Here is a 23,797-nt window from a genome sequence, read left to right on the forward strand (position 1 = left end):
GAAAAGTTCTTTTGGTTCATGGATTTGCACACTTTGTCCTTGGCTTCTTTCGAAGTGTGAAAGTATGAGAGAAATAGATATGATAAGACTTAGGGAGAGAAAAAGGTCTTCGTTACTGGCAGAAAAATGGCGGGAGGGAGCCATAAATGTAATGAAAAAGGCTTCCTCAACTGCAGAAGAGAATTCCAGCCTTTCCATCCTGACAGGAACCCTCTGGGTGGGCTGATTTTGTAAGTCAATCAGACCCAAAGTATATGTCTAGAGATTACAAAGAAAATAAATACATTTGTAGATCAGAAATGTCTCACCTGGTCTTTACTGACTGCTTTCTTTTTCACTGATTTTTACTAGTTAGGGGTGTGTGTATCTATATCTCTCCTTGTTTTTCTCTCTTTGATCAGTAACACACTTGCCATTAACATTGAGACTGTGTAACTTTAGAAATACAGATTGCATTTATTCGGAATTTTAATTTGAATTTATTTACACTCTTTCCCTATTTTAAAAGACTAAAAGTTGTTTATTTAACGGGACACACACAGATGTTTTTGTGTGGATTTGCTTCATACGCTTTTGGTAATTCACTTGTCATTTCAACAAATAGTCATTGAGCATCTACTATGCTCCAGGTATCTGGGGATTTATAAAGCTGAATAAAATGTGGTCCTTAATAACTGAATCTTTGTGTTACCTTGTTCACAAGCACTTGCTTTTTAACAAGAGGATGATAAAAACCCGAGCTGCATATCAGAATCACCTAGGGAGCTTGTTAAAAATACACCTGCCCAGGCTCCAGCTCTCAGCTTAGGAAGATTCTGGTAATAGGCAGAGCCCAAGGTGTATGTAGTTTTAGTAAAAACTCCCCAAATGAATCTGATACACAACCAGGATTAAGAAACTCCGCTTTAAGCGAACAAAGAACTAATTGCAGGAGTTCAACCACAAATCAAATAGGTGGATGCCCTTGAGATCTACAACATGAGCAGCTGGCTAAAGTCGCTTATAGGGCTGTTTCTCTCTGTAAGGTTTCAGAATGGGTAGTTATAGTTTGAAACACACCCCAGAGGGCAGGGTAGGCCCAATCTTCTTTGTAAAAGACTGGTACAAGACTGCTATGAAGGAGTAAGAGAGCTGCAAAGATCATCCACAGAGACTCCCAAAACACTGTGTCATTATATCCATCTCACACAAAATACGGTTATTTACGTAAGTTTTCTCTTTCCCTAGATTAGAAAGTTTTCTAGAGCTAGGGCAAGCCTCTCCTTTTTCTCCAAATAAGGAACACAGTAACTCATACATAATAGCCGTTTGACAGCTGTTTGTTTTGAATCCTTCTCATCCACCTCCTAGAGCCTACATATATCTATAAATTATTTGTTTATAAAGCATTTCAATCACATCAAAGAACATAACTTCTACACAGAATAAAGAACAATAAAACAAGTACCCATGGACCCATCCCCTGGCTGAAATAGAAATAGGACTTTGCCAATGCTTTGAAGTCCCTTATCGAACTTGGTTCTTTTAAACATAATGGTTTCCTGAAATTTAAATCAGAGTGCACGCATACACTCACTGGGTGGATTCATTCATCCGTTTGTCAAACGTGCCTACTAAGTGTCAGTACGATGTAGACGAGGTAGTTATTTCTATTGTTGGGGTGGGGGGGGTGTCAAAAGTGACATAAGCGATCTCCAGAGGCGTCCAGATTGTCCTTGCACTATACGGTTCTAACCCGGCCCGGCTCTCCAAAACGGGCGTGGTTGCTGCGTGCGGACACTTTGGGTAGAAACTACGCGTCCCGGCAGTCCGCGGGGCGAATGGGCGGAGCCGGCCGGGGGCTGGGGCCGGGCGAGAGGGGGCATTGTGTGGGGAACGCGGCGCTGCATTTGTCTGCTCCAGCGGCTCGCCGAGCGGGCGCTGTAGTGGCCGGCCGGGGGCTGGAAGTGTCAGCGGCGGTTGCGGCTCCGGCCGGCGGCCGGGTAGGAGGGACCACGCGCCCGCCGGCCGCGATCGCTGGCAGGGGGCGGTGTACCAGCGGAGCAACATGCAGATAGGCGCCCGTCGCGCTGACGACCCCTCCCGAGGAAAAGAGGCCGGGGCCGCGCTGGGGCGGCGGGGAGCATGAGGGAGGCCGGGGGGCGGCTCGGCTCGGAGCGCTGCTAGGGAGCGGTGCGCGCCGCACATTCGCGGGGCGCGGCGGCGCAGCGAGGGCGGGGAGCCGGGCAGGTCGCGCCAGCGGGCGGGATCCGACCGCCGGGAGCTGTTCTGATTGCCGACGCGGACGCGAGGGGCCCGGAGCAGCCCCCGGCTCCGGCGCGCCGCCGACATGGGCAACGCGGGGAGCATGGATTCGCAGCAGACCGATTTCAGGGCGCACAACGTGCCTTTGAAGCTGCCGATGCCCGAACCAGGTGAACTGGAGGAGCGATTTGCCATCGTACTGGTGAGTGCGCGGCGGCAACCGGGCGCGGGGACCCGGGGCCCCTAGCCGGGCGGCGCAGCTGACCGCCCCCCTCCCCTTCGCCCCGGGAGCGAGCCTCCTGTCCCAAGGGGGAGGCTCCCACCTTCCTCTTTGTGGCTTTCCCCGCCTCACTCCGCTCCCTCAAGCCCCCCACGCTCAGCCCTCCTGGGGTCCCGGAATGGGGCTGGGGGCTTGGGGCGGGCTGCCCGGCCAGCCCCGAACCCATTGTCTGGCGGGAGAGGCACCTCGCAGCGCGTGTGCCTGGGAGGTGCGGCGTGGGCGTGAAGGGAAGGTGGCGCGGGCTCGGGAGGAGGGGGCGGCGAGCCGCTAAGGCTTTTTTGTTTAAAAAAAAAAAAAAAAAATCCCGGCAAATCCCGAGCCCCCGCGGACCCTCTCCTGGGCGCGCAGCCCCGGGCCTGCGGGGTCCGCGGCGGATGGGCGCATGTGGCCGGCCGCGGGGCCCGCACCGGGCTGTGAGCGAAGGAGAAGTCGCAGGGTGGCCGTCGCGGCTTGGCCGAGGGGAGCTCCGCCGAAAGGGAAGGAGGAAACCCGCAGCGGTGCGGCGCCCCTGTCCCTCTGCGAGGAGGAGGCGGGGGAAACCCAGGCGGGGGAGAAGCGCCCCGGGCGCGAGGGAACCTCGGTGCGTTCCCTTTGGTCTTAAATCTTAAACCACAGAAATCTGCAGTTTTGCGGGGACATGTGGCGAGCTGTCTTGAGTGCATCGGCGACCCCTCCGCCTGCACACCCACCCAAGTCCCCCGCTCCCTCCCGCATTCCGCTTCTCCCAGCTTTTCAGCCCCTCAAATCCAAGACTCCGAAGACTCCCTTCTTTTTCTCTTTCCTGCTGGGACTGTTTCTGGGCCCCTCCCAGCCAGGGCCTGTCCGTCTGTGAGCCGACGAGGGTGTGGCGGCTTCCCCCTTGCCCCAGCCAAGGTCTGCCCTGCATTTGGTCCTCAGACTTAGTTTTAGTGTCCCAGTCTCTTTCAAGGGATGTTGGGAGGAAAATGGCTAGGTTGGACGCACTCCTCTTCCTTAAACTTGTATGCTTCCCTTTTTCTAACTGGCCACCTCTAAACTCCACAAGACTAGGCAGCAAGAGAAACTTGTGATCCAGGCAGCGTGCCTGCGGGTTTTTTGGCATGTGACCTAACAACTTGGGGAAAAGACTCGAGTGAGTCCCAGATCAAAAATCGATTATCTGAGGTCTGACCACTGACTGGGGCATTTACATTGTCTTTCTTCAGGCCTTGACAAGAGGCTGGCTGGCACTGGGAATAACGTTCTGGATGGCAGGTTAGCTTTGTGCTCCTTGAGAGAACAGTCTACAAGCTTTTTCACGCCACCTGGAAACTGGTGTGGCAGTCGGGGAGATAGATGAGATTGCCTGTCTTGCTTTGCATCTTCTGTGATCTCCCACAGCTGCTCCCACCGTTGTGCAAGATGGGACACTCTGAAATGAAACAGCCTAGGCTTAATTACTTCTCAAGGTGTATACTTGACCTGTCTTTCCAGAGACAAACGTTCTTCTTCAAAATTCTCTTCCTACCAGACATGTGGTTCTTACCTCCTGGCCCTGAGTTTTCTGTTTTTCCATCCATGCTGTGGTGCTCTGTGTGTGTGTCTGTCTGTGTGTGTGCCTGTGTCTGAATACTTGTGGAGTAGCCAGTGACACAGGGATTGCAGTGCAGCAGTCATAATAATAACAATAATGCAATTAAGTTCTGCTCCACTGGGAAAGCATTTTTTTTGCATGAGCTTTCAGTTATCCTGCTCATTAATAACACATGGTATGAATTAATCTTTAGAAAAATAGTGTCCCATCATTAACATGGTGGATTTGTGTTCCTATTACAAATTTAGTACGTAGACATTTATGATTGTACATCACAGGTTTTTTGGGGCGGTGGTTGTTTGTTGTGGCTACTTTTATTCTACCATGCGTCACACAGTTTATGGGTTGTAGTTCTTTTTTAAAGTTGTTTACAATATTCTAAGCTTCTCAAACAAACAAAAAAACAAAAAATACCAGGCTGAACTTTTTGAACAAAGACAAAGCTTTTGAGAATGTCTCAGTTTGGAGACCCTCTTGTTAGGGACACACTTGGACCTTTGGTGTGGTGTTTATTTCCTCTCTCAGGTCAGCTCCACTTGCTCTTTGAAAATCTATGGGAGAAGTTAAAAGGAAACCCTTCTGAATCATCCCTACAGGCTGATAGAAGTCTGAAGTGTTGGTAATTTCTCTTGTAGTCAGTTTTTTCTGAAGTTGTACTTGTGACACTTTCAACTTTTCCACATAAATTGCTTAAGAAATCAGTCCAAACCATTTAATTCTGGAGATCAAGCTTGAAGGAGAAGTTTTAGATGGCAGATTTTTAAGTATATTTGTGGAGAAATCCCCTCTACATGTTTATTTACATACTACCCTTAGGCAATGGGAATCATGTTGGCATCACTGATACCAGTTCTATTTTCTTATGTAATAAAAGTTATATGTGTTTTGAGAGGAAAACCAGATAATACTGTACAGAAAAGTGTACAAGCACCTCGTTGTGAGTAGGGCCGACATTAATAATTAATGATCTGTTTCAGGCTAGGAAAACAATTCCTCCCAAACTCCAGCTCTAGAATATTTAAAGCCTTGGAGGAGTAAATAAAAAAAAAATTAAAATGACAGAAATCCATCATATTTCTTGTTAGAAAGAGCTACTCCATCCCCCTCAGTATTATGGATTAGATTGTATAAGTCTAAAAATTGAGTGGGTATGAAGAGAAGAGAGGAGAGAGTAAAAGACTAATAAATTAAGATCAGTGGAGGGGTAAACTTTTAAAAGTAATAGTTTTTTATAGGAAAAAAATGAGTTACTGAGCTTCTCGTAAGTAATGACTGGTATTGGATCCAAATCTTAGGAGTTTAACTATCCTGAGGAGAATCTCTCCCTCCCTGAACTTGTCTTGGGCATTAATATAGTAATAATGATAAAACTTATATTTAAAGGAAAAGATTACTGACTCAATGTGTACATTTAACCATTTGCCTCCTTCTACCTACTTTTCAGGTAGAGCTATATAAGGTGATATGCCTGTGTGTGTGCATGTGCTTGCACACGTGTACAATGTTTCTGTTACACTCTGGAAATGTTTCATAAATTAAAAACTCAGTCATCTACTTCAGTCTTGTTCTTTTAGGGTGTCTGTATTTTGTAGGTAACATTAGCCTGTATTTTTTTGGGTCCCACAAATTCATAATTAAATATCTATGTGGCTCTCCATTATATTTATTAAACATTGTCTAATTGTTGGAGTTACATACACATACACAAATACTCCCATGTCCTTTATTTTTAAAGACAATGCTGAAAAGGTGATTCTTATTGGGTGTGGTCAACAGCCGATGATCTTTGCCCAGGAGTACCTCTTTCTACATTAGACACTTCATAATATTGTTGTCTAATTTTTGGCTGGCAGACACTGTTTACAACTTAAAATGTAAGTCCTCCAGTGCCTTTGAGGAGCTGTCCTAAGGATTCTTTCCCTGAGCTTCAGAGGAAAGGATAATTTTAAGTCCTCTGGCTTAGCTGCTGTATCTTGGTGTACTGTCATATCAGGCAGCACCGCAAACAGATTAGAAAACACAGATTAGGAAGTAATGGTTTAGGGCAGTGTTATTTTATGTTTGATATTGGGAACTGCTTTGGTATCTGATTAAATCAAGTCAATTTCCTTTGCAACTTTTTTTTCCCCCCTGAGATTGAATGTAGTCATTTTGTTTTAGGAAGGAGTGGGAACATTTTGAGTACCTACTATGAGTAGGCCCTAAATTTACATGCTCTCATTTAATCCTCATGGAAACTCCAGCTATCAGCATTATAGATGTGTAAATAATGATTACGTAAATTGCCTGAAGTCATACAGTTATTAAATAACCAATGTGGGATTTTAACCCAGATTTGGATCTCTGTTCCCTATTCTCCCCTGGCCTCCCCATTATATTATGCTTCCTTAGGCCTAGAACTGGGAAGGGAAAAAAAAAAAAAGGCCTGAGACTAGTAGTAAGAAATTCCTAAATCCGAAAAATGCGAGTTTCAGACTGTATAAAATTGGTAGAAATTGCTCAGAAGTGACCAGAGTGAGGTGCTTTCAATGTTTCTCTTTAGATACCTTTTGGCATCTTATTTTCAGGTGTGGAGTTAAAAACTGATTTGGTCCAAAAGTGTACTCTTCAGTTATTCTTTTCAAGGCAGACTGGAAATACCTTGGTTGGAAAGTTTAGGTTTTCCAAATCAGAGAGAAGAGATAACCTGTCATTGCAGTGTGTGAAATGTGTGAAAGGGATAACGAAGGCCAAGTTTTAACAGTTAAGTTTATTTCTCACTGCAAGGTGTTGCTCACTTTCAACCACTTCCCAAGACAGCACTTGCCATGAAGTCTGTTGAGCAGATGGATGGGTAGGAGTCAGATGCTGCTGATCTGTTTTCTCAAATCTTTTCCTCGTTGGGAGGGAAAGAGAGTGTGGAAGGTGGGTGGAGTGTTGTCACTTTGAGCCATTACAGTTTCACTCCAGGGGTAACTCCTTGAGGTAATTTATTTGCCTAAGTGGTCATATATATGCATCGTGGTGCATTTTCCCTTCTGATAATACCAGTGACAAATGTGAAAATGTATTTGGGTGTCTAGGACAGTGGTTGATCAAAGGGTATTCTCTGGATGCAAATGTTAAGCTCCAGGAAGAGACTGGCAGCAGTGTAAACTGATGAAATTTGAGGAGAGAAGCTATGCATGTCTGTAAATCCTTAAGTGATAAGAATCACTTTTGCTGTGATCTCTCATTTAGCAAAAAGCATTGGTCTGGGAGGTGGGACACCTAGTTTCTAGAATCATACCTGCTGTACCACCTTTTTTTAGAGAAAGCTAAACTCTTTCTCTGGTCCTTGGGTTTCCTCTTTTATGAATAGGAATATTCAGCACAACTATTAGGATGATGATGGAAATTATAGCACTTGAAAGTGTAAAATTTCCAGAAGATAATACATTGTGATCTATTAGTTGGTTTCACATTTTGAAGAGCTTTTGTGTGGAAAATGTGTAGCTGTGTTTTGTGTGGTCTAGAGAGTAGAACTCCTCAGGGTCAGTGACAGAAAGTTGCATCAGCACAGGGAAGAATATTCTAAAATTTAGAGTTGTCAAAAAATGGTTAGTGAGCCCTCCATTAGAGTTGTTCAGACAGAGCTGTGTGAAAAATGCTGGCGACGGGAAGGTCCTCTCACACTCAGGATATAGCAAGTGCATGACTGGCTTGAAAGGTGCATCTGCAGGTTCTAGACATAGACTTCTAGCACCTGGGAGTGGAAAGGATCTCCTTATAAGTCCCTCTAGAGCTCAGAGAAGAATAAAATAAGTACAGGCTCATGTTTTTCTGGAAATTAATTTGTCTTTACAAGAACTGTTGCCTGAAGGACTTGTTCTTAATGAATTGTGCTCTATTTTTCATACTTTGGTCTTAGAGAATAAGGACAAGGTAAAGTGGGCTCCCTGCCCTCATGTTTAAGTAAGTAATTGATGTAAAAAAAAAAAATGGCTAATATAAGAAACACTGATTCTAGATTGTCCTTTGCAAGAGGGTGCTGGTAACTGGAATCCTTTTAGGAACAAAGCAGTGAATCCTTGTAAAAGGACAGACTGAAAAAGCTTAGAAAAGGTGAGTTACCAGCTGTGCAGCTGCTTGGTAGTTCCCTTCTTATAGAGTGGCTCTTTATGGAGTCTCTTCCCCACCCCAAATGAAGACAAATGTGTCCCCAGGTTTTGGGATCATGGTTTCTGGAGAGGTCTCATGCACCGTTTTAGCTCTTAACTACTTGGACACTGGGGGCAGAGATAGCTCATCTCTTGTCTTTAAAATTCTTTCTGCTTATACTGCAAGGTGAGCTTCCTTTCCCCTCTCCAGTCACCACATCCTCCTGACCAGGACCCTCTCTTTCAAAGTAACACCAAGAACTGTGCAGTTTCCAACAGGTAGGATATAGTTTAGAAGCAATGTCCAGGGAAGAGTTGGTAGGCTGGAGAGCTGCTTGATGGACTGTGATTTTTAAGACCCACAGGTGAGACCGCAGGTGTGGATCAGGATGGCTGGGAATCCCTAATTTGGGAAATCCTAAGTCCCTACTTGAAGGTATAAATGGTATTTGATGTTGATAGATAGAAGAGTACTTTCCACACTCTTAAGGAACAAACAGAAAAAACATGACCATCAGCACTCACAGGTCAGCACCTTATCACAAACTGTCTATGCTTTTTAGTTTCATATAGTTTCTAGAGCAAACTCTGTAGTTTCTGTGATGCCTTGATCACATCTTCAGTGTTCCTGGGTAGCCTGTAACCGACTTCAGTGACTCTTATTTCACGTGTAACCTTAGTCCACTTGTTTCTCTGCTGAAGAAGCTCTATTGTATTTGTTAAGTCCCTGTATCCACTGCCACAGAAGCTGAAAGCCAGTAGGTGTTTGGATTTTGCTGTCTACAGGAGTAATCTCACTTGACTGACTTCTGGGAAGTAGATGGTTTCTGTGACCTGGTTTATCCTAAGAACTTGTTGGCTTTGGGAAAAGTGTCGAATAGTTAACAGTTTTGGTCATGTGCCTGGTGATGGGATATAAAGGTGTGACTGATGGTACCTGAAAAGAACAGATCTCACTGGTCTCAAGTTCTGTCATGATTGAGGGTTTTGCTCAGGAACCTGACTCCTTTCCTTGTTTTTCTTTTTTTCAATGGAAGTTTGGCAGAACACCTTATTGAAGATAGGATAAAGAAAGGATTGATAAGTTAAAGCAGTGGTTCTCAAACTTGTCTGCACATTGACATCACCCGGTGAGCCTCAAAAAATATAGTTGCCTGGGTTCCATTTTCAGCAATCCTGATAAATTTGTTGGGGGTGTGACCTGAGCATCAGGATTTTTTTTCTTTTCTTTTTTTTTTTTTGGCAGCTAGCAGGTATGGCATTAGGATTTTTAAAAGCTCCCTAGGAGATTCGAATGTGCAGTGAAGGTTGAGAACCACCATGCTAGAGGAGTGGTTTTCCCCTTTTCCCTCCTGCCCTGAAGACCAAGCATAGGAGTTAAGAACAGCGAATAAAGATGAGTGTAATAGGAAAGGTTTTGTTTAGGAAGTTCAAGAGAGGGCTGGCCAGTTAGCTCAGTTGATTAGAGCACAGCATTATAACACCAAGGTCATGGGTTTGGATCCCCATACCAGCCAGCTGCCAAGAAAAAGAAAAAAGTTCAAGAAATTTGGAGAAATTGGGCAGAGTTGAGAAGAGTTTAAAAAAAAAAATCTAAAGATATTTGATTCAACAAAAAGCGAGAAATATAGAAGAAAAGGATCAAAACCTGTTGAATGGTAGAGAGATTTCTTTATTTAGCTATTTGAGAAATGACCATCAAATTATCATAATGAAAATTTGCAGAGAAAGTTCTATATACTATGGCTTAAGATTGAGCAGTGACCCTGTGGGGTGTACTTCTGGAGTAGAAGAATCAATAAATGAGTTTTAGTTTTGCTTAGGCCTCTATTCTCAAGCCTAATTGTTTGTTGGTTCAATGCAGGCCTTTTGCTTTGATCTCTGGTTTTACCACTTACAAAGACTTGATGAGCTTGGCTTCCTGGAGTGAAATTCAAATACACTTGTGAAATGTAAACAACATTCATTTATTAAGAATCCTATAATCAAGGCAAATTGGCATGCTTATATAAGCAATTAGCTTTGAGAATAGAAAGATAAATAGGATGCTAGGTCAAGAATGAGCTGATTGTTCTAAATGTAAGACTTGTTATTCCTTTATTAGTTATAACATAAGCAAATAGACATTCCTCTTATTCATAATCTTTAGCATTTGTGGTTTGGGCTTTGAGGACAACATATGCGGTTTTCTGGAACTGAGAGGATAGAAGCAATTATTGTCTCATTTTCATCTAGAAATATAAATAAATCTTTTAGGGTAATGTTGGTAGTTGATTTATGATGAGATAAAACTTTCTAGTAATTGGGAACAGAGTGAGAAGAGATCTGGATTTGGATGGGAATATTAAAGGATAATAATGGGGTTTTATTTTGGTGAGGCAGGTAAAGAAGATGACTATTTTATAATGGCAGAAAGACTGAAAATAATCTCATCAGCCTTCATTGAATAATGTTTTTCTTTTTTTCCCCCTTTTTATATAGAAGGGAGCATTAGGAAAACTCTTAGCGGGAAAAGTTGGATATAATGTGATCAGATTTGTACCATGCTAACACTCAGCTTACCCAATGATTTGAATACTGCCAAATTCAAATCATTCAATTTAGGGGAACCTAAATGCAAAGGCCATACATCAGGTGAATAGCTTCATAGGTTAGTTTCGTTCTAGCCCTTTCAGTGCCTGATATAGTCAACTGTGTGATTCTTCCAAGGAAACTCTCTTTTTGGTGACAGTGGGCTATCTTGACTAATCAGTATTCTTTATTCCTAAGGACTTGTGCCTTGTGAACCTAGGAAGCCAGTTCAGTCTGAACTAGGATGCCATAAACTTGTAATTGGTAATTCGCTGGGCCTCACCGTAAAATCATTCTGCCGCCACCTGATCAGGCCATCCAGATGCAGACCTGGAGAGACCCTATAAAACTGTGTGGCCTCCTGGGTTGATGGAACCCTTCACCTTGCCAGTGTTCAGCCTCTCCATTGTCCTTTCGAGGCAAAATATTTGAGTGTCAAGGTAGGCTTTTTGGAAAGGATTTGTTTGACTTAGAAACCTCCAGATCATCTGTAAATTTACTAGGTCCCAATCCTCATTTAATGAAATAATTCTTTAACATTAAATATCTATATTTTTGTTGTTTCACCAATAATTATCAGGAGTTCCAAGGTTGGTTTCTTCTAATTTTTCTATCAATAATAGGGAAATTTAAAAATTATTTTTTTGTTCTTTAGAATATCACTTAATCATCCTTTAAAAAAATCTCTTCACAAACTGAACACACTGTTGTAACCAACCCCCTGATCAGGAATCAGTCTCACACTCCCTGTCGATCTTCCAGCGTGGTTAGTCTTGGCCCCTTGCCTCCCTAGCCACCGTCACCTACCTGAACTTACCTTCTCAGAGGTCACACTTCCGTGGAAGAGAGTAGGCCACAGGATTGTGCCCTGTGGTCTGATTCTAAATGACTCTAACCATGAGGTTTCCACCATTTCCTTTGAGAGATTTTCTCAGTCCAAGGGGCTTAACCATTAGGAAATATTGATATTGCAGTGTCTCCCCGTCACTTTTAGTTATATCATCATTGATAACATTATTAGCATTTTTTTGTGTATGTTTAATATCCCCGTTTTTCATAATACTGAGAAGAGGACATTTTCATTTGTCTTCCTAGTGCAAAGCATGAATCGGGAGGGATTTCCGTGGAAATGAGCATTTGCAAGTTGGGGCACCAGTACTTGAAATTCTGCACCTGCACATACACGTCTTGGGTACCTGGGCTAGGCTCTGGCCTTTAGCTTTTGTCATCTTTCTTGATGACTCACAAAATATTAAAAGGTATAAGATTGTGAGTTTCATCTTGTTCAATTCTCGCATCAAACCCATTTCATGTTATTCCAGACATTAGATCCAATTTGGGGGGCTTGTGGCCATGTTTGTTGTTTTGGTTTACCTTCTGTACTCTGCTCTGTAACTTCTGTGTCCCTCTAGCCTTCTCCCTGAAGCTGGCCCCAGTCTGGCCAGACCCATATCCTTGTCTGTTTCCTTACAGGCCCTGACTTGGAGTTTGCTTTATCCTTGTCCCCAGAACAGGCCTGCATTTTCCTTCCTTTATGGCTTTTCTCACACTGATGCCCCTGCAAAGAATGGGCTCCCACAGCTTCTCTGCTTACTGGAAAAACTATATCCAGCCTTCTAGGCTCTTCCAAAATCCTACCTTTTCCAAGTGTCCTTCCAGGCCCACCTCACCTTGGGCGAGGGGGAAAAATAGCTCTCCTTACTTTCATCCCTTTACAATATGAATCATCTCTCTCACTCATGAGGCACTTGATTGAATATCACCTTGCGTGTAAAATAAGGAGATGCTTACATGTGTAGATTTGTAGTCCCTCATCATTCCTAGCCACCCGTGTATGTCTCTGTTTTATGTGCCGCTTCACACTGTGGGCTCCTGGAAGGCAAGGATCATGTTTTATGGGTCCTGGCAGCTTTTTCTTCTCCAGCACAGTGCCTGGCCCACGGAAGGGTCTCAGCAGATAATTACTGGCTTGATTAGAGAACGGTGCCCACTGAAAAAGGATTGGGAATTTGAGTAGCTGCTCTGAGAATCTATTTAACTGACACACTGGGCTGACTGTTAATTGCACATAACTTGCCTTTATGTGGAAATGACACTTTGTCATAGATTCTTACTCATCTTGGTATTCCCCATATCACTTGATTGTAGTAAGTGCCCAAGAATACTAAATGTTCAGAGATAACAAGCTGGCATCATGCTTCACTTGACTCTTTACAGAAGACTTGTGGATTAGGAGAAGAGGGGGACGGCAGTTGAAAGAGCCAAAAAAAAAAAAAAAAAAAAAGTCAGTGGTTTGTCACTGTCATTAGGCCAGATTGGTATGTCATGATGTGCTGTGGTCAAATGAGTAGATACCAGCCATAACAGCAAAAGGCTTTCTTAGCGTAAAATGTTCCTCGCTATATTTTCTTTTTTTTATTTGGAGTTAGGCAAGTTTAAGTGAGCAGCATTCTTTATTTTGGCATTTTAGTGCTTTGCTGTTTGCAAAGAGCTTTCAAATTGTCTTCTGTGATTCTAAGGGCTTTTAGTCAATGAGTCAAATAGGACACAAGAGTATGTGGCATGAAGTTATATAAGAGAGTGGTGAAGTTTGTGATCTAGTCCTAGGTCTTGGTACTAAAACTACAAGGAGCATTTCACTTTAAAATAAGTTGATGTTTATGTGCATTCATGTTCCATTAGGTGCTCTATAAGCATTATCGTTGATGCTCTTGACAACCTTTCCAGGGAGGCATTATCTTCCTTTTACTAATCAGACAGTGGAGCTCAGAGCGCTGAAGTGGCCACTACCAAATGTTTGAGGCAGGATTTGATTCAGGTCTGTCTGATGAGACAACCTCCTTCTTTCTACACCATGTATGTTTTCTGAATTAGCTATAAGATACTATTAGATTTGTACTTCTTGTTCGTTCTTTAAATACCCTCTGGACTAAATTCATTAATTCACACAATGGCTACTTTGTATCAGCCCAGCTTGTATTATATGTTGCAAAATCTGACCTTGATCTCAAGGGGCTCAGGATATAGCTGGGAAAACAAACAAACAAAAACCCCATAGAGCTTCATAATCAGTGTAGTTGTAGATATATTAAGCTCTAAGTTTCAGAGCTGATTCTGTTCAGAAAAAGTTTCTTTGTAATAGGAAGTAGAGATTAGGCCTCTGAGGTTCCAGCGCAGTCCTACTGCTAGACTACACTTCTTATTCTGCATTGTGCGGTTTTGCTCACTTGGCACTGCTTGAGAAAGGCTTATGCTTTAGTCACACCAACCCAAAACTTTTTACTGAGCACTTACCGTATGCCAGGCAGTATTGTAGTCACTGGAGGATGCAGTGCTAACCAATCATCTGCCCTCAAGGAATTTAGAGTTGAGTGGGAGGGTGCCCCAGGGGGGATCCAGACATGGAAGGGGTGCACAGACACTTAAATGGAACAGTTCAGATGCTGGAAAGTGCTGTGAGCAGACTAAAATAGGATAATGTGAGGTGGTGTCATCTCAGTGAAGATCTGAGTGAAGAGCAGGCAGCCAGTGCGTGATCAGGTAAGAGCCCTTAAGCAGGAGGAAGAGCCAGCATGTGATTTGTTTCTCCCGCTGCTGGCTTGGGAGGGGGTTCCACATGTGTATGGGATGCGCCTTGCCTATGGGGGAACTTCAAGATAGAGGCTCAGGAGTCTGTTTCCTTTGACTGAATTGTTAACAGAGCCACTTCTGGTAAATGGATTTGTGCAGTCACAATTCTGCCTCCTGTTAAATTCAGATGGTTTTTAAACAAATGATCATTTCAGGATTGTCATTGTTCTAGACCCACGGGACATACAATTTGAGAATAGAGTATTTGATTAGTGTGAGCAGTGCTGTAAATGAAGGCATTCAAAGGCCTTCAGTTAGAGTGGTGGGTTTTGTCCGCTTGAAGCCATAGGTTGAACTGGGGCAGGCAAGGTAAAAGGAAATTACTTTAGTGCTGTAACTTGCTACTAGCTTGTGGCTCAGATTCTTTCCCTGTTTTCTTTTATATCTTTCCTTTTTTTAAAAAGGTTGCATTTTAAAAGACATATAAGAATTTTATATAGAGGTTTGATTCTGAAGTTAAAATGAGGTAAAATTTGTGTGCAATTAAAATTACCCCTAAAATCTCTTAAGTTGCCCTCAAAAGCACAGTATGCACAATTCTGTACTGAAACAGCCCTAGAAGGTAATTCTTATGCATGTTAATGTTTGAGAACCTTTGAGCTTGCCTGGACATTGAAACCTCTAGCAGTGACTGGCGAATGGGTGGAGAATTCTAAAATTTTCCTGCCTGCCTACAGATTTACACCATTTGGTATCACAGTAAGTCTTTAAATATGTATTAGTGGATTTTTTTCTTGTGAGGATTTTAAGGCAGCCCTCAAGTGGGTTTAAACGTGAATTTGATACATGTAAAGTAATCAGACAATATAGGTTGCTTATTGTGCATTTCTTAAATCATTTCAGTAAATGTTAAAGGTAGCTCAGGAAACCTGAAATGTAGGTATCATGCCTGTTTCACATATGGGAAACTCTCAGGGTTAGAGCAGTTAAGGAATTTGCCTGAGGACACACATTTCTAGTAGGTATTGGAGCTGAAAATCAAACTTTGTTGATGTTAAAGCTTTGCTTCTAACATGCTGTTTTGTCTCCAAATTACAAAAATATAACAAGAATATATTACAATATAAACTATAAATATAATATAAATGTAATGTTTTAAAGTAAATTGAAAGCCCTGTGGTGGCAATTCAACATCTTTTGAGCCTGTATTCATTTTGTTGTTATATTCCCAGAACCAACAGTAACTATATATCTTTTAAAAAAAAAATTAAAGATAAAGTAAGAACTGGATGAATAAGCCACTGTCCACTGTTGAAATAGTAAAGGCCAAATAAGCTTGTGATCAAATTGGCTTTTTTCCCTAATAACAGTTGTCCTCTGAAGGCTTTCTGAAGGCTCTCTTTCAGACAACTGTCTCTGAACTTTTGTTTTTTAAAATGTTTCCAGTAAAATAGATGTGTTATTACAGCTTGAAGGCTGTGTAGTGAGCCTTTTGCTCAGCCCTCAGTGATAACCCATAGACTTGGACTTCCTTGTGGGAGGAACAACTATTATTACCTTTTATTAGTATGCCTTATGTTGGGGATTGCTTATTTTTAAAAAACAAATCCCATGTAATTTCATTTATCCAACCATTGTTTGTTTGGGTATTTGCACCAAGCAAGGCACCTGATACGATGCTAGCTTGCAAAGGTAGATAAAACATCCTCTGTACCTTTGAGGAATTAACTGCCCCGTGAAAGAGTTAGGCTTGAAAATGAAGATTATAGGATTTTTAAAGGCATTGATCATATATGTATGTGCCAGGTATGTAATGTGCTATAGAAGCACATATTAATGTTAAAGTTTTATAATATTTTAGGTTAAGCTGATAAATCTAGATAATTTGGCTGAAAGTTGTAATACATAAAATATAGACAAAATGAATTTCGCTTTGTGCCTGAATGCTTAAAGATCTGTGTGTGTGTGTCTAAGTGTGTGTGTGTGCAAACAACTTGAAAGAATCTGGTAAAAGTACTAATATCAAGGACAGCCTTTCAGGTGATAGAGGATTCTCCCCTAAAGAGTAATAGACTATGAGCCTTACTAGGTTGCAAGTGTCAGAAACTGAGTAGACATCCTCTGCACTCACTTCGCTAGAAAGCTTGCAGTCTTTTCTACAAAGCTTATTGTAAGAAGAATTGGCATTGGACCTCATATAAAGACATTTAACCAAACTGTTAAAAGACTTATTAAAAAAAAAATCAGCTTGTTTATAAAGGCAGGCTTTGGAATTAGACCTGAGTTTGAATCAGAATTTTGCTGCTTATACTTTATTGACCTTTCTAAGCCTGCATAGCCACATCTATCATGTGAGCTCAAAGCTATCTCTTTGGGTGGTTGTGAATATTAAATGATATTGCTATAGTTGAGCTGTGGCACTCAGGTAGACACTTCACAAAAAGTGGTAGTTCTGATTATTTTGTACCATTTTTAAAAATTTGACTTTATTAAAAGACTGGCTTTAGGGTCTAGGCTATGGACTCTAGTGGGACTCTAGTGTGTTTCACAGGCCCCTTTAATTAAATCATCATCAGCCTCAAAAGTGAATAACAACAAGAGAAGCAGAGTGCCCAGAATTGAACTGATGGTGGCTTGTGCTTGCTACTTTTGCCTGAAGATTACACTTACTGACCTTCTCTGATACATGAATATTTCCAAAGGTCTGGATTACATGTGCAGCCTACCTCAACCCCTGTATATTTTGTGCTATCTAGAAAAAAGAGCCTGGTATTTTAGGGCATTGGACTATTCATGTCAGAGCCTAATGGCAGGGTTAGTGTTTTCATACTTGGAGCAGACAACCTCCATGCTGTGTACAATGCTGTGACCACTAAGCAGCTAGTTCACATGAGAAAATACATTCAAGGTCCTGACCATCTGAGTCTTGAAGAAACTGCTATTGAAGTTTTGTTTGGCTCCAGCTCCATTCTGGGATGGATGGAGTCATTTGGTCTTTATTCTGAATTCTAATAGTGGCAAAAAAAAAAAAAAAAGATTTATATATCTTGTATATAGAAGGTCTTCTGTTTGATTGATTTAGGTAAGAGCATTGTTCAATAAAAGCTGCATTGTTTCAAATCAAGAATACAGTGCCATCTGACTTAATCCAGGAAGCAAAGAAAGAAGACTTTATAGGTCGCAGTCCCCCAGTAACTCCTTTCTGTACTTTTTTTCCAGAAGGTTGTGTATTAATCTGTTTGGGCTATGTTCTATGCAATCTTGCTGAATCAGACAGAGATAGGCTTATGAAACAAAGCCAGTCCCAAATCAAGTAAAAACATTACCATCACCCAGAAATGAAAACCTAGAATTTTCTGAGGATGCACACTTCTTCTTTCTTACTTTCCAGTGAGGAAAATTGCTCGTTTTTCTCTCAGCTGATAAATGTCTCTTTTGCCCTAAATTTTATAGTGGCAATTTACTTGTTTAAGTTGGCAAGATAAAAGACTATTTGATAGTACTGTCAAACTAGTGTGAGATAAAATTCTCTGTGTTCTTAGACCTTTGAGGGTTCTTAAATCTCGTGGGCTGAAGTTGTATGCGTGTTTTTTTGGTGCCCTATTTCCATATCAAATAGCCTTAATTTTTGGATTTTAGTAATGAAGGTATGAACCCATTCTGTCAGGCTTCTTGTGCTATTTATTGTAGCCCTTAGTCAGCTTAGAATAGCATGAAAGTAAGTAAGAGGCCAACTGTAAGAAGGTCCAGATGAAAAGGATTATAATATGGTATTAAAATAATAGTATGCCTGGCCCAGCCGTGTGACTCATTCCTTTTGGAGTATCCATTTTGACAGCTTTTTTGAATCACACATCAATCACAATGCTGGTATTTTTGGTGGGGTGCTAGACTTTACCCTAATGCTCATGACGGTAACTGCCAGAAGTGAACAAAGAGTAGAATTACAAATGAAACATAACAGCATCACAAACATTTATTTTTCTTCTTGAGCAGAAGCAAAATTGGGAGTTAGATGATATCCTTTTCATTGCCCCAGGAAAATCACTGCTTTATCCCAATGAAAATAAGATCCTGATGGGTCATCCCCAGTCTTTGGCTATAGGAACTATCCTTCTTGTGTTAGTTTCCATTCAAGAGCTTTCCTTCCCAAACCTTCTCCCCTATTTAAGAATAATTTTTTTTAGGGGTTTAGTTTTTTCTTATGTCCCAGTGACTAAGTTTGCTTTTTTTTTTTTTTTTTTAAACAGCTTTATTGGGGTGTAATTTATCCATTGTAAGTGTACAGTTCAGTGATTTTTAGTAAACATATAGAGTTGTGCAATCATTAACATAACCCAGTTTAGAACATTTCCATTACCCCCCACCAAAAATTCCCTTGAGCCTGTCTGCAGTCGGTACTCATTTCCACTTCTGGCCTCATGCAGCCACTGAGAAACTTGCTTTTAGATCGTTCTGTTTTGTGCTGCATGCAGTCCTTCTGGGAAGAAACTCCCATGAATTTCAAAGGAGCAGCAGATACACAGGGTGCATCTAGAAATGAAACTTTGACCCTTTGTCTCTCTCCTTTTCATCTCACTTTCTAACAGGCATTCTTTCCTTCTGTGCAAACAGACCCTTGGAATAGTCATAGCCTATCATGCTGTTAAATGGTTTGTGGCATTGCTCTGATATGTGCTGTAATTTCATGCAGAAATCTCCTTTAGTAAGATTAAATGCTGTAAGTACGTGTGCTCTGTGGCATGTGTTCTTCACTACTGAGAAATAGTTCTAATGGATGTATTAGTGAAATAGTCCCAACATAACAGAATATTAGAAAAAAATACCCACATACCTAAAGAAATAAAATGTTATGGGTGCAGCCCAAGTTCCTCATTCTCATTTCCTTCCCTCCTCTTCAGAGGAAACCTGCCCTGAATTGGCATATGTCATTCCTATGTACATTTGTTGAAAATAACAAAAAAGTTTGTTTTTGAATTTATGGAAATGGTATCATAATCCATGTGCACTTTTGTGTCTTTAACATTTGATTTGAGAAGTATTCATGTTGATGCATGTAGATTTAGATTATTTAACTTTTGCATCATATTCATTGAATGAAAGTACCGTAAATTATTTACAGTTGACCCTCACTATTTGTGGATTCTAGATTTGCGAATTTGCTTATTCGATAAAAATTTATTTGTAACCCCAAAATCAATACTCATGGTACTTTCATGGTCATTCATGGATCATAGAGTGATGAGAAATTTGAGTCACCTGACACGCACATTCCTGGCTGAGGTTGAACAAGGCGACCCTCTGCCTTTTTGTTGTAGCTTGCGAACTGTGCACAAGGGTCCTTTTTCACTTTCCGTTTAGTGCCACGTTTTTCACATTTTTGGTCATTTTGCTGTTTAAGATGGTCTCCAGGTGTAATGCTGAAGTTCTGTCTAGTGTTTCTAACTGCAGGAAGGCTGTGATGTGCCTTATAGAGAAGACATCTGTGTTACATAAGCTTGTTTTAGGCATGAGTGAGAGAGCTGTTGGCTATGAGATCAATGTTAATGAATCAACAATAAATATTAAGTAAGATGTCATTAGACAGAAAAATATATAACATGGATTTGTATTGATCAGTTGACAAAAATGTTGTGATCCGAGGAACCTGCTGTGATCTGGGGAACTTGACTTTATATTTCCCCTAGGAGCAATGGTTCAATACAGTCATGCATTGCTTAACAACAGAGATACCTTCTGAGAATGCATCATTAGGTGATTTTGTCTTTTTGTGAACATCATAGAGTATACTTACACAAATCTAGATGGTATAGCCATTATAAAATACTGCCATCATATATGCGGTCTGACGTTGACTGAAATGTCACTATGTAGCATGTGACTATACTCAGTAATTCAGTGTATGTGGTGACTTTTAGAACATGACTACAGCAAATAATGAGAACAGCTATCTCTTACCTTATCGATGGATATTTAAGTTTATTTACAGTTTCTTATTACATGTAAGGTTACAATTAAAGTCCTTGTCATCCGATGTCATCCACTGCACAGGTGTAAGTTTCTTAAGGTTATATGAGGATACTTCAAAATGAGGATACTTCAAAAAGTTTGTAGAAAAATGGAATTAAAAGATAATATGAATCTTTCCATTAACTTTTAAAAGATGCTTGTGTACTTAGATGAGCAATTGTTGGGTCCTGGGCGTGCACATCATCAAATTGAGTAATTGTCATTGGAGCGCTCTCTAAAGTGGCTATTTTCCCCTGGTGTACTTGATGTTAGTGAAGTTCATCCCCATGGTCTGTACAGATTATGCCTACATATTAATAAGTTAGCAAATATTTTTTTTAGCACACTTGGTGCTATATGTTATGAATACTAACAGTGATCTATCATCTAGGAGCTTATAATATATTTCTGGTTTTAAGATTTAGAAACATAAAATAATAAAAATTAGTTGCCATCCATTTTAAACTTTACCTTTGAATGAGATGAGCATAGATTGGGATTGTTTGTGGAAAACTCAGTGCAATAATAGCCGCATTTCCTGAAGAGGAAACTGAGGTGCAAAGAGATGGAGCAACTTGTCCAAAGTCACACAGTCACTAAATGACACAGTCATCGCTCCTGAGCTTCCGATCTTAACCATTGTGCAATACCTGCCTTAGTTCACCATTTAATTTCACACTCATAGCTGTCGCCTAATGGGTACTCACTTCTTTATATAACAGATAAAAACAATTCAAGAAAGTTGGGGAATCAGGCAGCAGGCATTAAGTGTGGAGTTGACTTTTTTTTTTTTTTAAAGCCAGGGCCACTGGTGAGATAGGACATACAGAGGACCATCTTGGCTTCAGTACTTGATTACACAACCCATCCTTAATCTTTTGGTGAGAGAGATTCTTAATATCCAGCTCTTTTCCACCACCGTTTACAAAGCCATCGAGCAGTTTTGGAAGAAGGGGAACATTTGCATATTTTGTCTGTCTTTATTTGCTCAAATGAGGGTTTCTATACTTCTACAGGAGTTGGGTTAACAATCTTTACTGCTTTTTGAGGGCTTTCACTCTGTGAGTACTTTATGTGTATTTCTCAGAGCAATCCTATGGTAATCAAGTAATTTACTTAGCAAGTAGCTGAGTGGGATTTGAACTGAGTACTCTGACTCCATAGCATGCATTTACCTACTCTGCACTCTCTCTCTTGGTCGGGTGAGGATGGAAGACCTGGAGTAGATATAGCTTGGGAAAGTGACATCCCTCAATAACCAAGCTTGTAGGCTGTGAACCCAACGGACCACTATTGAAATGGAATGTCATTATTTTGTTAATTTCTCATCTTATCAAAAAAGAGAACCTGCAAGTAAAACATAATAAGGGGGGTTCTGGAAGCCACAAACAGCATCATTGCTCTTCAGATATATCTTACTTGTTAATAGTAAGGTGAATGAGATTTATGAGATGTTCAGAGTAAGATGAATGAGAACAGTTGCTTCCTCGTTTCTTAGAATTAGTCACTTTTTCTATGAACAAATGATCTATATGTTATGTTCTGAAAGTAAATACTCATGGCCTACTGTGAAAGAATTAAGATTATTTTTTGAATAAGAATAATTGACTGTGATCTTTGCTAAAATATATCTTACATTCGTGGCCCATTATACACAAGTTCTGTAAATCCAAAGGAGAAAAAAAAGTTTCATAACAATTCTTATCTTTACTATGTGAATGGTACTGCATTTTCTATACCATTCTATTCTTTCAAAATGTTGATCTAGACTTATTTTAGATGGAAAAGATGCACTACATGATAATTAAATTCCAGAATTTGTTTGTGATACAGTATTGCAACAACCTGGTCATTTAAACCCTTTAGCTCATAAACTCAACACTGAAGAAATAGTTTACTCTTTAGATTTTTTCATAAGACTATTCCTTAGGTCCTACCGAGTTGCTGATATGGAATCCTTGTGATTATGGTATGATTGTAAACAAATGCTTTTTAAAGTTTTTAACTGTGCAATACACAGTGGAGAAAAATTAAGACTCAAGAGGTATTGACAAGAGGGCTAAATTGTAGCAGGCATGTTAATATATTTGCATCCGTAGCCTCATTTTTCCCCCCCTAGAAAAACATTTGTCTGGAGAATACTACACTTGGAAAAATTATTGTTCTTTAGTAACTTCTGATATATGTATTTCGAGTTTTGCATTTGTAGTGAGAATCTGGATAATGATAGTAACAGAGTTTTACAAATTTTTGTTTGAATTTAGTTCAACTTTAATATTTACTCATTGGAGTGAGTCCACTAAAATAAAAATGAAGATCAAAACCACAGGACAGCCTTTTGGGGTGTCTATTCTAAATTGTTTGTTGGTGATTTCTGGGTCTATCTATTTGCATTGTTTCAAATATACTTTTTTACCTTGCTGATAAGTTCATAGATAATTGTCCTTGTTTATTGTGTCTGTTTCTACCTCTGCTTCTCTCAACTTCAATAGCAAAATAGTATCAAAATAGAAGGTGGTTTGATATTTTGTTTCTAGGTGCCTACATCTATAAGGGTACTTCAAAAAGTTCATGCAAAAATAGAGTTGAAAGATAATACGACTCTTTCCATGAATTTTTTGAAGACTCCTTGTACATCATAGACCTCACAGGATAGCACCATTCTCATAAAATCATTCCTTTTTCTGGTTTTGTGTTTCTAATTTATGATTTAACCATGATTTACAATTTAAGTCATTCCATGTTGGAATGTCTTAAACCAGGGGCTTTAATCCCAACTGTGCTAGCCACATCCCCGAATCCCCTGACTTTTTATTTCACCATTTGCAAACCAGATTAACCATCACTCTTACCATTTTAGAGCATTAATATTGGGTAAATCCTGCACAAGGCTTGGGTAGAAGGAAACTGTTTTACATGTAATGATGTGTAATGAGAATTACGCTCAATTTCAATGTCTTGTTGCTATAAAGTTCTCAAATGGAATATAACAAGTTACATTCAATGCAAATGCCAAACATACTCTTAAGTATTTTTTTTTCTCTAATACAAATAATATATCCTCATTGTAGAAGATTAATGGTGTCTGAAGCTGAGTTTATTTTGACTTCAGGAAAGCCCTTTGTTGACGAAGTCCCACTCAGTAAGTTAATTGACTTTAACTCTGTTTCCTGAAAAAGTCAGTTGTGTCAACTGATGAATGGATAAACCAACTGTGGTATGTTCATACAATGGAGAATTATTTGGTCATAAAAAGGAATGAAGTATTGATACGTGCTACAACATGGATGAACCTAGAAAACATTATGCTAAGTCAAAGAAGCCAGTCACAAAAGACCACATATTATGTGATTCCATTTATATGAAATGTCCATGATAGGCAAATCTATAGAGACAAAATAGATTAGTGGTTACTTAGGGTTTGGGGTACTGGGGGCTTGGGTGGTGATAGCT

The 23,797-nt window shown here is 40.5% G+C and overlaps 1 protein-coding gene across 3 annotated transcripts in view; it reads left to right on the forward strand.

Annotated features, from left to right (window-relative positions):
* The first annotated feature begins 1,914 nt into the window (after positions 1-1,914).
* FMNL2 (formin like 2) overlaps positions 1,915-23,797 on the forward strand; it is a 281,747-nt gene continuing 259,864 nt past the window's right edge. For all 3 annotated transcript variants that reach the window (XM_063094051.1, XM_063094061.1, XM_063094070.1), the window contains exon 1: positions 1,915-2,446. In XM_063094051.1, coding sequence (XP_062950121.1) covers positions 2,330-2,446 — 117 coding nt within the window. In that variant the 5' untranslated portion in view covers positions 1,915-2,329. The remainder of the gene's footprint in view (positions 2,447-23,797) is intronic.

This window comes from Cynocephalus volans, chromosome 1 (assembly GCF_027409185.1).
Source record: "Cynocephalus volans isolate mCynVol1 chromosome 1, mCynVol1.pri, whole genome shotgun sequence".
NCBI classification, from domain to species: Eukaryota; Metazoa; Chordata; class Mammalia; order Dermoptera; family Cynocephalidae; genus Cynocephalus; species Cynocephalus volans.